The sequence below is a fragment of the Falco biarmicus genome, chromosome 12 (genome assembly GCF_023638135.1).
Source record: "Falco biarmicus isolate bFalBia1 chromosome 12, bFalBia1.pri, whole genome shotgun sequence".
Classification (NCBI taxonomy): Eukaryota; Metazoa; Chordata; class Aves; order Falconiformes; family Falconidae; genus Falco; species Falco biarmicus.
In genome coordinates, this window is record NC_079299.1 from 1,257,087 (window position 1) to 1,271,006 (window position 13,920).

General features: G+C 42.4%; 1 protein-coding gene across 2 annotated transcripts; it reads left to right on the plus strand.

Annotated features, from left to right (window-relative positions):
* Nucleotides 1–10: 10 nt before the first annotated feature.
* Nucleotides 11–9,562, plus strand: MGME1 (mitochondrial genome maintenance exonuclease 1). Of its 2 annotated transcripts, XM_056357183.1 has the most exons (6): nt 11–332; nt 1,568–1,759; nt 5,100–5,701; nt 6,901–7,123; nt 7,577–7,709; nt 8,921–9,562. In XM_056357183.1, the coding sequence occupies exons 3-6, from the start codon at nt 5,164–5,166 to the stop codon at nt 9,053–9,055; spliced, it is 1,029 nt and encodes a 342-aa protein (XP_056213158.1). In that variant the 5' UTR covers nt 11–332; nt 1,568–1,759; nt 5,100–5,163; the 3' UTR covers nt 9,056–9,562. The 2 variants fall into 2 exon arrangements, with proteins under 2 accessions (XP_056213158.1, XP_056213159.1); XM_056357184.1 differs by lacking the exon at nt 1,568–1,759.
* Nucleotides 9,563–13,920: the final 4,358 nt, after the last annotated feature.

A 13,920-nucleotide genomic window follows, 5' to 3' on the forward strand; every position in this document is an offset into this window, starting at 1 on the left:
GCCATCTTGGGTGAGGGCAGGTTGGTGCTTGCCTTCATCCAAGATGGCGGCATTAGACTTCCATTCCTCCCCTCACCCCCTTCCTGTTTTATCGCTTTCGAAGTCTCGGGTTAGGTCTCTTTAGAAGTTTTCAAAGAACACTCAATACAGAAAAGCGAAAGAGAGAAGGCACATTTCCCACACCGCTGTTTTTCGGGGCTCCAGCGCCGACAGCTCAGCGCGGGGCCGGCCTGGTGGCGGGGCAGAACTACAGGTCCCGGGAGGCGGCGGGGCGAGCCCGCGTGCAGCGAGGGGCGGGCGGCGGGAGCGCCGGCGGGAAGCGGCGCGCCGAGGTAATGGTCGCCCGGGGTTCGCTCTCTGGGGTTGCTTTTCGTGAGGGGGCTGGGGCTTCACAGCCGTGGGGAGGGGAAAAGGGATCTCTGTGGGGGCGAGGTGAAAGAGGCCGGCCTGGCCGCCACGCCTGGGCTAGCTGAGGGAGAGCGGCGGCCCGCTGCGGCTGCCCCCGCGCCCCAGCCCGCCAGCGGCTGCCCGCCCTGCCCCCGGTGCGGAGCCGAGCGGGGCTCATGGCGGGACCGCCCCGGGCGGCGGGCAGGGCCGCTTCCCCGGAGCGGCTGAGCCCCGAGGGGGCGAGAGGGGAGAGGGAGGCCCTGCGCACGCTAAGCTACCCGGTGCTATCTGGGATTCTCAGGCACCTGGTGCTTAGGTGGTAACGTGTCCGTCTGCTGCAGGGCACTTGCTGGTCACCGATAGTAGGCCAGCTCTTTCAAAAACGCTTTGCCGAGACTGCTGACTTTGTGTTACAGCCCCGTTGCCCGCTAATTCCCTTCCCAGTGCTGAAGCTTGTTGTCCTTCTGGTCCAGTGTAGCTCTGTGGGCTTGTGCTTTAAACTGAGTTGCTAAATTTAAATCTCCTTTATCACCTCATGCTCTTAACTTCCCAAAAGAGGGAGGTGTGTTTCTAACCTGCGCGGGCTCAATGGTTTAGCTTACAAACTGCAAAGAACTAAGGAAAATGGGTTGGGGGCAGGGAATGGGCAAGTGTGAAAATCCTGAAAGTGATATAGCTGTCGAAAGCCCTCCGTTATTAAGCTGTAACCAGAAAAAAGAGAAAGTGGTCGTTCCAGCAAAGACCATAGATTACTGTTGCCTTTCCAATTCAAATAGTAATACTTCTTTCTAGAGAAAAGCCTGTGATGTTAACTTAAAATTAAACCTTCACTACTGGATTTGCTCTCCTCAAGTTAGGGACACAGAGCAACAGATCTGAAACTATGTTTAGTAGTCCTCTTTATCCCTGAAATAAACTGGTGCTTTTGTTTGCTTGATAGGTGACGCTGGAGAAAATGCTATACTGGTTATTGTCTGAAACCATAGTTGGAGGAAGGTTTTCATGGATATGAACATTTTCTTAAGTAACCCGTTTTGTTTGCCTCACTTAGGCCACTCATTCCTATCCTGGAAAAGCTTCCTCGATTGTGTTGGTGCAGTTGTTGTTGAAGCTGCAAAGTCGGTTAGCCTGGGAAGCTTAAGAGAAGTCCCTCCTCCTTTTTTGTGTTCTTTTCCCCCAGGTTATTTTATTTGTGTTGAGTTCTCCAGCGTGGCTCATCATGCAGTACTTGAAGCAATTCTACCAGTCTTCGAATGCAAACCATTTCAGAGAGAAATGAGACACTTCCCCAGAGAGTAATATTAATTGAATTCTGTTCTTTTTGTGCAAGGGTAGATCTGTACCACTCCAACTCTATTTCTTTCTTTTAAATGTAAGTTATTTGCACAGAAATGCCACTGTAATGTATTGAAAAACACATGGTACTTTATTCCACCAGATAAAAGCATTCTTTATTTCTTAGCAATCCTAGAACCTCTGTCCTTTTGTAGAACAGCACAGCAGCTGACAAGCTTTCTGTTTTCTGGTGGTTTAGTTCGTTATGGGATGCATAAACATTTCCACAGATATTACTCCAGAATGATATAGGCTGTTAATTTCAAATTCATACTAGATGTTACTGAAACACTGTATCAGTGTTATAGTAAATTAGCTCTGCGGCTCTTGTGTGGTTTAATAGCCCTGTGATTCAAAACACTGATCTGGTATAAATTTATTCCTTAAAAAATATTGAGGAGGCAGCTTACTACAAGTGATCTTTATGCTGAATCGGGTATCATTTTGCATCCTGCAGCTGACACACAGCCAGAATAAACTTTTTCTTTTGTACTCTGGCTAATGGAACAAATCCTCAGTCTTGACCCAGCATTTATTCTGTTCTGATTTATACACTTGGGTAAACATATTAATGGTCATCAAACAATAGCCTGAGAAACTATGCGCTTGGATATTATTACATTGGAATAAGCGGGGTTTTTTCTTTTTGTTTTATTTTAAATCACAGTTTCAGCAGCTCTATTTAGACGTAGACCCCAAGAGATAAGATTAATTTTTATGCACTGCTTTTTATGATGAAAAAGTATGGTGAAGCAATTTGCTTATGGTATTAAAGCCTGACCTTTACATATCTCTTTGCTGCTTTTACTGGTTTTTGTTACCTCCTGCAGCAAACTGACACCTGTTGTAATGTGATAGCGTCGTTCTTTATTTCTTTTTCAGCAAAGGGCAGATTCTGTCAGATAACCATCCCATTCCAAAACCAAAAAATCTATTAAAAAATGTCATAGTCTCCTGAGAAGAATGAGTTGCTGTAAATACTGGCATAGTAGCTTTGCAGAAGTGAGCTGCTTTATGATAGTCAAATGACAAAACATGGGAAGCTTCTTAAAAATAAATTTATTGGAACAATTGGTAGCAATAGCGAAGACATACAAAACTCACTGACTGAAAACCTGAAGGGAACTGAGAAATTGAAACATATACTTCATAAAAAGTACCTCTTTATGCTGTAGAAACAGCTTTTTGACATCACATAAGAAATGAGAGGTGAAAAAATTCGGTTACATTTCACCTAAGTTTTTAAAACTTCCTCACATGTTCATGAAATGAAATGGCACAACTTAAGTTACAGAACATAGACAGTCCAATATTTTACTGCTGTGTAACCTGTCTAAAGCAGGTTGTTCAATGTTTTGGCAAAACTTGCATATTTGTGGCAATAAAATGCTTGAAATTGTATGGTTTGTCCTTTCATAATGCACCTGACTTGCACTTTTGTCATGTGCAGGCAGGAGAGCAGTTTTGACAGGAATCTGAAGGTCGGAGGACGCTCAGAGGGTCATGTCCATTCTTGCTGTTGAATACTGGGAAATGAGAAAACAAGTGCAGCTCAGCCTAGCCCCGTTCTGAATAAGGAAAGCAGATTTAGATTTGCTTCAATATTAAGTATAATGTAATGATTAAAAAAGGGAAGCCACACATTCAAAGTATCTTGAATGGTAAGGTTTCCCTTGTAAGGTAGCTTGCTTTATATCTAATCAGTTTGTAAAAAGTCAGTAGCAGAATTAATCAGTTGGTACTTTCATTATTTTCCTCTATTACTTTATTATAGGCCATGAAGCAGTTTTAAAATCATTAACTATTTTGAGTGATATGCATTGTAATTATAGGAAACCCTTACTAAAGACTGAGACCACCTAACAACTGTACGGCAGATCTGGCAGTTGGGCACCTGGTAGTGGGTCAGAAATGCCACTACCACATGACACGAAGTCCTGATCCAACCTAATTGTGTTTTCCTCCTTCAGATTTGCTTTTGACAGGTTAATTTTGTATCAGGCTACAGAGCAGTTATTCGCCCAAACCATACAAAGTAAGTGTGAAAATGTAAAGCCAGTAAAGAAAAGAACGGTGTATCTGCCTACTCCTGATTAAACTTCTACAGCTAGATGGTTTTGTCCTTCACAGATGAAGAGTAATATTTATGGAACCCTGAGTCCAAGGTCTCAGCCTCTTGTTACAAGATGCCTTGATGTAATCAGCTGCAGCGGATACAACCCCATTTTTGCCAGCTGTTCTGTGTGACAGATGCCTGCACCCACGCGTGGGTGTCACTGCAGTTCTGCATCAGCGCAGGACCTGTCCATACAAAATAACTCCTCCTACTATGTTTTTGTTCTCTGTGGTGCCTACGGCTTGGGCAGTGTATAAAGTGCTGTGTAAGAAGTGTGGGGAAAGAAAAGAGTAACGTTCAAGTATTGTCAGGAACAGAATGCTGATGTTAGCTGGCAATGTGCATTCCCCGTAGTCTTTGTTTGCAGTAGATGGAAGGGAACTTTGTAGTGGTAAGCAGATAACTTTCAGAAGAATAGGGCCTCAATTCTGCAAGTTTTTAGTGTTGATTTAAATGCCACTATTCAAGTGTTTACATTTTATCCATGTGCATAAACTTCCCTAGGACTTACCACTGCAGTTACAATGCAGTTTTGAAAGCTATGCTGTGAACAACATTTCTGCTATACTGTTTTTGCTTTTAAACTTCCTGACTGTCTTGGAACACAACTATGTTTGAAACTCAGTTGAGGAAAATACCTTTATATTTTACTCTGATCTTTAAAAGATTTATCTCAGTCTGAAGATAAATCAGTACATCTGGTTTCTCTTTGGCTTTCCCAGTCTCAGGTATCCCAGTTTCAGAAGGCATATATTGCTGCTGTCTGCTTTCTTCTAGGTATAAAGAAAAATGTTTTTATTCTTCAAAAGGTACTTTGCCACCATAGTCCCCTGAAGTTGGGCAACCGCTACAAACTTACATGGTTTTAATACCTCATAACAATAGATCTGCTTCATTCTCTTCTGCATAGCCTTTTTTTTATTTCCCCCTGCCTCTTTTGGGGGGGGTGTTTGTTGCAGATCAGTTATTGTGTACTTTCATGACAGTTCTGATACAGTTGCTGTAAGGGCATCATCTGCTGCAGCTTTTGCAACTTGGAACATCTTTATGTGTTTGCCCTAATTCAGATTTTGCAGTCCAGCACTCATTCTTTTCAGGATTGTTTCTTCTTTTCATTGCTTGTTGGTTCTTTCTCTTACTGTATTATTTATCTAAAGGAGTTTTGGTGGCATAAAGTGTATGAAGACCATGGCAAAGGGCAAAAATAGATGGGTAGCAAGAGTTTCATGACTCTGGAAATCACAAATCTGTTTTTCCACAGGGTGAAAATATGGTAACCTACAGACTGTTGCTAACAGAAGAAAGAAAACTTTAACTACTCACAAATGCTTCCTGTCAGAATGAAATTCCTACAGCTACTGTCCAGGAAACCAGGGAAACTGGAAATGCTTTTTCAAATACCTTTTTGCCAAAAGCAGTTCCCATATATGTGTCTGGGTACCTCCGTGTGTCTTTCTAGTAAAAAGAAAAAAGTCAACAGTTATGAACAAGTTGATCAAGAAAAATACAAGAACTTGGTCTACTCTGTTACATCTTACAAAACCAGCAGCCAAAGACCAGAGACAATACTCGAAGAAGACAATTTGTTATCTGGGCCACCAGGTAAACACAGACCTCCAGTGAAAGGTGGAACAAAAACTCTGAAGAACTGGGTTCCTTTAATAAACCCCAACAAGAGAAGTACCCTTCTCAACAGTGATTCAAACCTCCCCATGAAAATAGCTTTACAAAAAACGAAAATGCCCAGTGTTACCCATATTCTTCAGCAGACTATTTCTCCTCAGCAAGCCTTTTATCTGGAAAGATGGAAGCAGAAAATGATACTGGAACTTGGAAAAGATGGTTTTGCAGAGTATACTAAAAGTAAGTCTAATCACTGTGTGGTTACAAGGTAGAAGCAATAGCCTGGAGAGCTGTCTGGGACATGCTAGCTTAGCTGGAGTATCTGGCCCTGTACAAGTCAAGTGTTTTGAAATCCATTGTTTCCATTTCAAGGGGTGAGATCATATTGGGAGCACACCTGTTGTCAATGAATCTAAGCTATGAACTTTGCTTTTTGTTCTAGGACCACTGAAATGGATTCAGAAACGTGTGGGAAACAAGAATTAGACTTTAGATGTTCTTCGCTCTATCCTCTCTGCCCCTCCTTTATTTCTCCATTTGCTAGTATCTATTTGCAAATAGATATTTTCCAGCTGATATAATTAAGCCTGTTTGCAGATAAAAGCTACTTTGTAGCACGATGGAAATAAGCATTCTGAAAGCATATCGTCTTGAGTGTTTAAAAACCTGTGTGTCTTGCTGTTTATATTGAAGTTCTTCAGAAACTAGTTAGTTTTTCCAGTATATATAGCCTTTTCCATGAAATTGCCATTCATTTAAAGATTTTCATTTGTTAAGACTTACAAAGGTGACTTCCTCCAAGCTGTAGGACGGAAGGGGGTCTGGGAGGACCTGGGGGATAGTAGGTAGTCTCTTGTAGCAAGGACGATAAATACCCGAGCACTCCTTACATGAATTATTATGCTTTTTAAAACTGAATATCCTGTATTTATGCTTTTTGAGTTACTAAGCACTTCAGCAGATAAGGTGGTCTAACAAAACTTACATAACGATTTAAGTTTTGTCTTTCTTGGAATCATTTCCGAGATAAGCTCTTACTCCTAGAACTATCCTCACTCATTTCAGAAGGAGGTTAATTCCGTTCAAATGAACCAATACAGCAGAAGAAACAAATGCAGCAAAAGCAGTCTAGAATAATATTTTTAATTCATATAAATTTAGAAATGCCTTTGAATAACCAATAAATTAAAAATTGTGGTTTGTTTCTGAGTAATTAGTGAGACCGAAAAAGTAAAGTAAGCATTAATATAAGAGATACTAATTTCACTGGTGATGATTTATTTTTCTGTCTCGTTCCCTTCTCCTCCCTGCATCCTCAGGGTTTCAGTACAAAAAGCAGGACTGGTTTAAGAGCTATGTTGTGTGATATCTGTAGTACATGTCCATCAGGTATTATGAGTAGTGTTTGAAATGTAGGTGTGTTTTCACGTTTTTCTTAGATCTCTTCCTCCAAGGAGAGCTCTTTCATGCAGCTTTGGAATCTGTGTTCCTGTCTGAAGAGATGGGAACTAAGGAGGAGAGAGAAGATGTTGATATTTCTGGCTACTTATCAAGTGTGCAGCATGTCTTAAAAGATATCAGTGAAGTGAAAGCTCTGGAAAGTGCAGTTCAGCATGAGACTCTTCAGTATCTGGGCCTGGTAGACTGCGTGGCTAAGTATCGGTGAGGTACTGGTTGGCTAAGAAATCTGATAATGCCAGTGTTGTGTGGTGCTCCATGGTGCATGGGAGGTGTGTCCCAGGATGGAGTGGGTGGGTGTATTGGTGAGCTGCTGGGGGGAAGCTAGATGGACCTCTAAGGGTGGCAAAATGGATGAAATCCCCTGTATGAACCTGATGTCAGAAGTGCTGTTGTTTCTTGTGGAGAATTCCTTACTGGAGCAGGGTATGAGCAGGGCAGGGTTAAGTGATCCTCAGCAGATATTATTAAGTCTTGATTTTTGAGATCTAAACTCCCAGTGTGGAAGAGACTTGCTTAGACATAATGATGAGCAACATGACATCAGAGTGAAACAGGCTAAGAGTGATACAACTTTCTTTGCTGTCTCATCCCTTATTTCTTACTTATGACTAAACTTAAGATTAAAACGTTGTCCTATCTTATTCTCTTATGCAGTGGCCAGTTGTGTGTGATTGACTGGAAAACATCAGAGAAATCAAAGCCATCTCTGAAGAATACATTTGACAACCCATTACAGGTTGCAGCATATATTGGAGCCATAAATCATGATGCCAACTATGACTTCCAGGTCAGTAGGCCTGCTACTTGCCAAGACGAGCAGCAACATTCATGTTATTTTCATTTCTCCCCACCTACTGCCTTCAGCACCTGCTGTCTATCATGGAACTGTTGGTAGGACTTGTAACAAAGCAGCCCAGTCTTAGATCAGGTTAAGCTGACATAGTAAGTCCTCTACTCTTGCTAATTGTGTTGCCTTTGCATGTCAGCAATATATTTTCAGTGGTTTTAAGGAACTGCTCAGTGGGACCAAGGGATGCTCAGCATCTTAAGAAGTTGGATGAATTCACAGTGACTTGGCATCTGGGCAACCCCCAGTGCTTTGTTCTGAGTGGGTTTTGCTTGTGTCAGGAGTGGGAAGCAGGACAAGGAAATGGCATGGGAGGCCATTGCTTACATCATGTGTTGCCATATCCCACTAGCAAATGAGGGACTAAGTGATGTACTTAGTGTTTGGAAGCTGTACAGTGTTTCCTTGGAGGAAAGCAGTGTGTTGTCAATCACTTAAGCAGAAAACGATGGAATAATGTTTTTAAGGACTCCAAATGCAATTCTAGCCAGGCCTGCTTGGCCTGAGGGATTGTTATTTCAATACGGAGCATTGAAGGGGGGGAAATACAAAGCAGAAGGGAGCAGGGTAATTCAGAGGTTGCACAAAGGACTTTCTGGAATACTGTAGAGGTCAGTAAACACAAGTACTTAATGGCCGTGATCCTTACAGAGTGAAATATAGGCAGTAGTTCTAGAATTCTGTTAGCCTCCTGTCCCCCACTGGTTTCTTTTCATGCTGGTGGCTGTTTGGGATTTGGATTAGATGGTTGTCAAGTATGAAGGATGTCAGAACATACCTAAGTAGCCATTTCCATTTAAACTGATGCTGGAGAATGGCATCAGTCTAGTTACGTGACCCCAAGCAAAACCTTTTCAGTCACTGGGAGTTTTACAAGCACCTGCAAGGTTTAAATATAGACCGTGTCACTCTGATGCTCAGAGGTCAAGCCCTCTGGTTTTCACCAAAGTCAGTCAGAGCTTTGGGCTCTTGACTGAGTCATTGGAGCATTTGAATGTTAGTCCCCAAGTGTTTTATGGTAAACTACTGCTCTTTTTTGTTTCCCGTTTCTTATTTAAGATACTTACATGTTAAGGTGATGTGTTTAGAATTGCTGATGGAAGTTGCATATTAATGTCAGATTTCTGACAGCCTTCTGTTTTCAACTGTAGGTTAGTTGTGGACTCATTGTGGTTGCCTATAAGAACGGCTTCCCTGCACATCCGCACTTCATGGATCCTGATCTGTGCTCGCAGTACTGGAATAAATGGCTTTTGCGCCTTGAAGAGTACATGGACAGAAAGTGACCCAAACTGAGCTATGCAGAGGGAAGTCTGAGCACAGAGCCGAAGCAAGAATTCTTTGTTTAAAGCTGCCATTTTAATACACGTTCCTTTTTGAGTAACTTTGGCTAGTTTCTTAATACTAGGGGTTTTTTTTCCCCCCTAAAAAAAAAACCAACAAAAAAACCCCAAAAAACAAAGACATTTGGAAAAGGAATGTGTATTTGCTTATATTGTAGGTGACTTCAGTGGACCGGGCAGGAGAAAGTCAACTTAATTAATCTCTGTTTTTCCACACACAGTTTACACAACCTGAGGTTGATAGGAAAGTTTCTATTATCAAGTAAAACTGTTCAATCAAATCATCCTGTTGTCAATTCTGAAAAAACAAAACAAACCAAAAAATCGTTGCAGAACTGAGGCTTTGAAAATGAAGCTGCTGAACTAAAGCAAAACATCTGCATTGTCTGAGCTGAGAGAAATGCAAATTATAAAGAAAATAATATAGTAGACTGGGTTTCAGTCAACTTAGTTTTTGCTCTTTTCAAAGGTATCATCTATTAACGGGCTAGTTACTATTTGTGGTTTTTCTTACAGCAACAACTGGAAAAACTGCGCTAAGAATTATAATCCAAGTTCTCATAAGCGCTTATTTAAAATACTAAGGCAAAGTGATCATTTAACAGAAGCAGCTTAGCAAAAGAGGAGCAGAATTGTATTCGATACACTTAGACATTGCCATCAAATGTTCTGAAAGATGGGAAATCTGATGGCTTGTAGTGGCTCCTCCTGCAGGTGTCTTAGCAGGCTGTGCGGCCCACATAGAAGAACTGAGAGTGTACAGGGCCTTTGTACCTTAGGCTGTGAAGCTCTGTGCAGGCCAAGGCTGCCACTCTCTTGGCTCTCCTGACTCTGCTGTGGGTCTGAGACGACAAGGAGCCTACCCGTGTGGAACGATCTCCAGTGTCAAGTTATAGCGTTTGTCAGTGTGTGTAAGCTTCTTCATAAAAGCAGGCTTGTGACTTTGAAGCCAGGCCTTCAGAGGAATGAAGGGCTGCTGAGGGGTTTTTAAGAAGTTGGGGTTTTGTGTTTGATTTTTTTTTTCCAAATAAGTTTGTGAAAAAGCGTTCTAAAATGTAAGTTAATTCTGAAGCCTGTTTCATAAAATCAAGTTTTTAAAACACAGCAGAAGCCTTGATGATGTCAGGCAGTATTACTGCTTTGTGTGTTGAACCCCTGGAAAGGTTTTTTCCTCATTTGCTTTCTTTTTTTTTTTATTTTTTTGTCTCCTCTGAATTGTATATATGAGTTTTCATAATACCACTGCAGATTACAAATAAAAATATGACCAACCTATAAGCATCAAGAAAATCAGGCAGAAATATACCTAAAAAAACCCCAATGGGCAGGCTTGCTGCTGAAGGAACTTAAACCTCTGTAGTGCTTAATCTTCTCCAGAGTACTGAACTTTGGAAACTGCAGTGAAACTTCGTTATAGCGGTACTTGCTTATTCAGACTTGGTCTGGTGATGTTATAATTACTCTGTGCTTAATTAGATTTCTATCTAAAAAGACAAACCATGGAGACTGAGAAACTGGGTTCAGAGATGACTAACGATGCGATGCTGCATGAGCACTCAGAAGTCCTACCTGTTCTACAAGTATCTTCCCACATCACAGAATTTTGGCGAGTGGGTGGTTCAACATAGCTGAACACTGTCAATTTTCTGTGAAAGATAGCTCTGTGGATACAAAGAACGTAGGCATAAGCAAGAGGTAAGATGCCCTGGGCAGAAGCAGGAGGTGATAAAACGTGCTGAATTTCCTGTGTTGATTGGGAAAATTCAGAGTGTGGAACAGTTGGGCAATGTTTGGGTAGGATTGTCGCCCTCATCAGTGCATCATACAGCCATTAGGTGTCTCTGAACTATGTAAGATTTCAGCCTCATCCCACCTCCCAATAAATAAGGACAAGTCTGGAGCCTGGGCAGTGCGGGCAACTGTTGGTTTCACCTGTGTTTATTTGTTTAACAAAAGCCTTGTTTCTGAGGAAGGCTGCCAGCTTACTGGCAATGTCAGTTTGTAAACCTATCTTAAAGTCCTGGGTGAGTCTGTATGTCAGAGAGCCAGGAGAAGGCAGGCAGCCTTCAGAGACGGTAGCAGTGGAAGTTACTCGCGTTTAGCACTTCTGAAAGTCTGGCTGCCTGGGGCATTGCTGTGTGAGCACTGCAACGCTTCTGTAGAGGCACAAGCTGGTGCCAGTTTTGTCCCGTAACAGAACTGGCAGATGGCCATTGCTGGTGTCATGCAAACTGAAACCCACTTTGTGACCAGTTTAAACTAACTTGCCAGACTGTTAAATTCACATGCCCACAGCATCTGCTACAGGCAGTATCTGTCCTCTGCAGAAAAACCAGCCAATCAGGGCAATTACTCCAGCTACAACATCCAGCTGTGTTTTTTCTTCCGTGTGCTGCTACCTGCTGCTTTCCTCTGTTGCTGTGAATGTTTTGTTTGACTGAGATCACATAGATGGACCCACCTGAGTGTGTCTGTAGTTCTTTTGGCAGGGACGTGCTTTGGCAGTGATGCTGGAGGGAAATCAAAAGTAGCATGTGCTCCAGGAGGGGGAAGAAAAACCCCACAAACACACACACATAGCCACACAAAATGCCTCTCCAGCTAGACAGGGAGGGTTTCAGCCACACCTCTGCTGCTCCAGTTTAAGGGCTGAGGTTTCGGCAGAGCTGAGCACATGAAGCCGTTCCAGCTAGGTGACCGCTGGTGGCTTTGCTCAGATGGCCCCCACCGAACAGTCCCACCTGGGAGCTGAGCTCAACAGCTCAGTTTGCTGACAGCCCTCACTGAGCAGGAGTGTTGCCAGCACCATTGGCTGAACCAGCTTTTCTCAGCCCGGCAATTTTGTCCATGTATTTGCAACACCTTCCATTTATACTCCTCGGTTATAATGAAGAACCGGGGATCGCCATACAAGCTTTAGCTCTTTTTGCCAAGTAAGGCTTTTGTAATTAACCTCAGATGCTTTTTTCCCCATGAACTTCGTGTCTGTTCAAGTATTGTCCAAGCTTTCCCGTTACATAGAATGACAAGTTTGTTCTTTATACAGTGGCATCACTTTATTACCCTCATTTTCAAGGTACCAAGCACCAACAGTTGTGCTGAATTAAGTATTAATATAATTAGAAATGCTTTTAAACCCCTAGCTCTTCCACACAAGACCCCAAGCAGATGTCTGTACAAAACTGAGGCAGATTTAGAAGATTTGGATGCTTCTTGCAGAGACGCTCAGTGTCATTTTAGTAGTAATGACTGTGAAGGTCCTGGCTAGGATGCGGTATTTTAGGTGGGTTACTTTTCAGTTGTTTCAATGTATGTAGAATACAGCGTATCCTCCCCAAATGTACAGCTTCATTTTGAGCATGAAATGGATTTTTGGCATTTACAAATGAAATCCATTACTTGTTACATATTTAAATTGATGTAAAACCTGTTTAGCGGCTGTGTCCATTAAGTTAAGAGGCAGATGAATTACACACGCTTGGACCAGAGTAGCTTGTGGTTGCTGAGGCAGTTGCCACCCCACCCTGTCGCTCCTAATAAAGATACCCAGGTGCCCAGTAAAGGCGGCAGCAGCTTCTGAAGAGTCTTAAAAAGTGTCAGGTGGTTTCAGCAACGTGAGTTGTACGGGCATCCCTCTCCCCTTTTTGTTAAATCCCTAAATTCACACTCTGTAGTCTCCATAGGCTAGCCTCTTGGCTGTCCTGTCAAGGGGACAGGTTGTCGAGAGGAGCTGGAGCAGGACTACAGGGCAAGTCCAAAAGCACAGAGATGTAGCACCAGTCCCTCCTCATCATCGCCACCTCCTTCCCTCGCAGCATCAGTCTCACTAGGAGCCTTCTAAACTGACCGGTTACCCATGAGAAGCCAGATTTGTGCCTAGAGGTTTGCTCTGATCTCATGAGGCAGAGACGGGCCACGTCTCCCTTTTCACTGCATTGCACTGCTCTGTCGTGTTAGTAAACAGATCATTAAAAAGAAAAAAAATACACACACACAGAGACACGTACACCCCATAAAATACAAAACTGCATTTCACTATGACAGAAAATATGTATTTTCAAGTCACTCAAGTGTTTTCTTTGGGTTTCTGAGTTGATACTGATGTATGTTAAAGTGTTGTGGTAATAATCCCCAAAGTGAGCGTGACAAGCCCAGGATCTTGGTAAATCCAGGAGTTAAGGTTACACTTAAATCTAAACATGATAAAAGTTCACAGCTTAAAGTACCTAAAACACAACCGTAAGCCTGCTGTGGACTAATGTAATTCGCTAGTAGAGAAAGTTTGGGAGGATAAAGTTCTGCATCCTTTAAAAAAAATAATTCAGCTCACCTTGGATCACGCTTCCATAAATCGTTATTCTACTGCACAGGGGGCAGAGCTCAGGCTATTTGCGTGTTTTAACTTATTTACCGATACAATGTACTCCTGTTCTTAAGACCATTTTAATTCGTTTTGCATAGAACAATGTACCTAGTAGCTGATCTTACGCGGCACTTTTCACCCAAACCTCTCAAAAGCAATCTGTGCGGGAGGTAACGGTTACTATCGGTACAAAATACGCTGGGGAAGGTGGACTTATTTGTCAGCGGCCACTCAGAAGCGTGGTGGAGCTGAAACGGAAAACAGGTTGGCTGAACGTCAGACCGGTAAGTACTCCATCCAAGAGGTGACAGCTTCTTCCAAGCTTTCCATTTCTTTTGGCCAGATAAAATTCTGATGTTTGCATTGTATACGGGAATATTTCTTTCAAGTTGAGATTCTACCAACATCAAGAGATCCTTTCATTCATCAAGAGATCCTACCAACA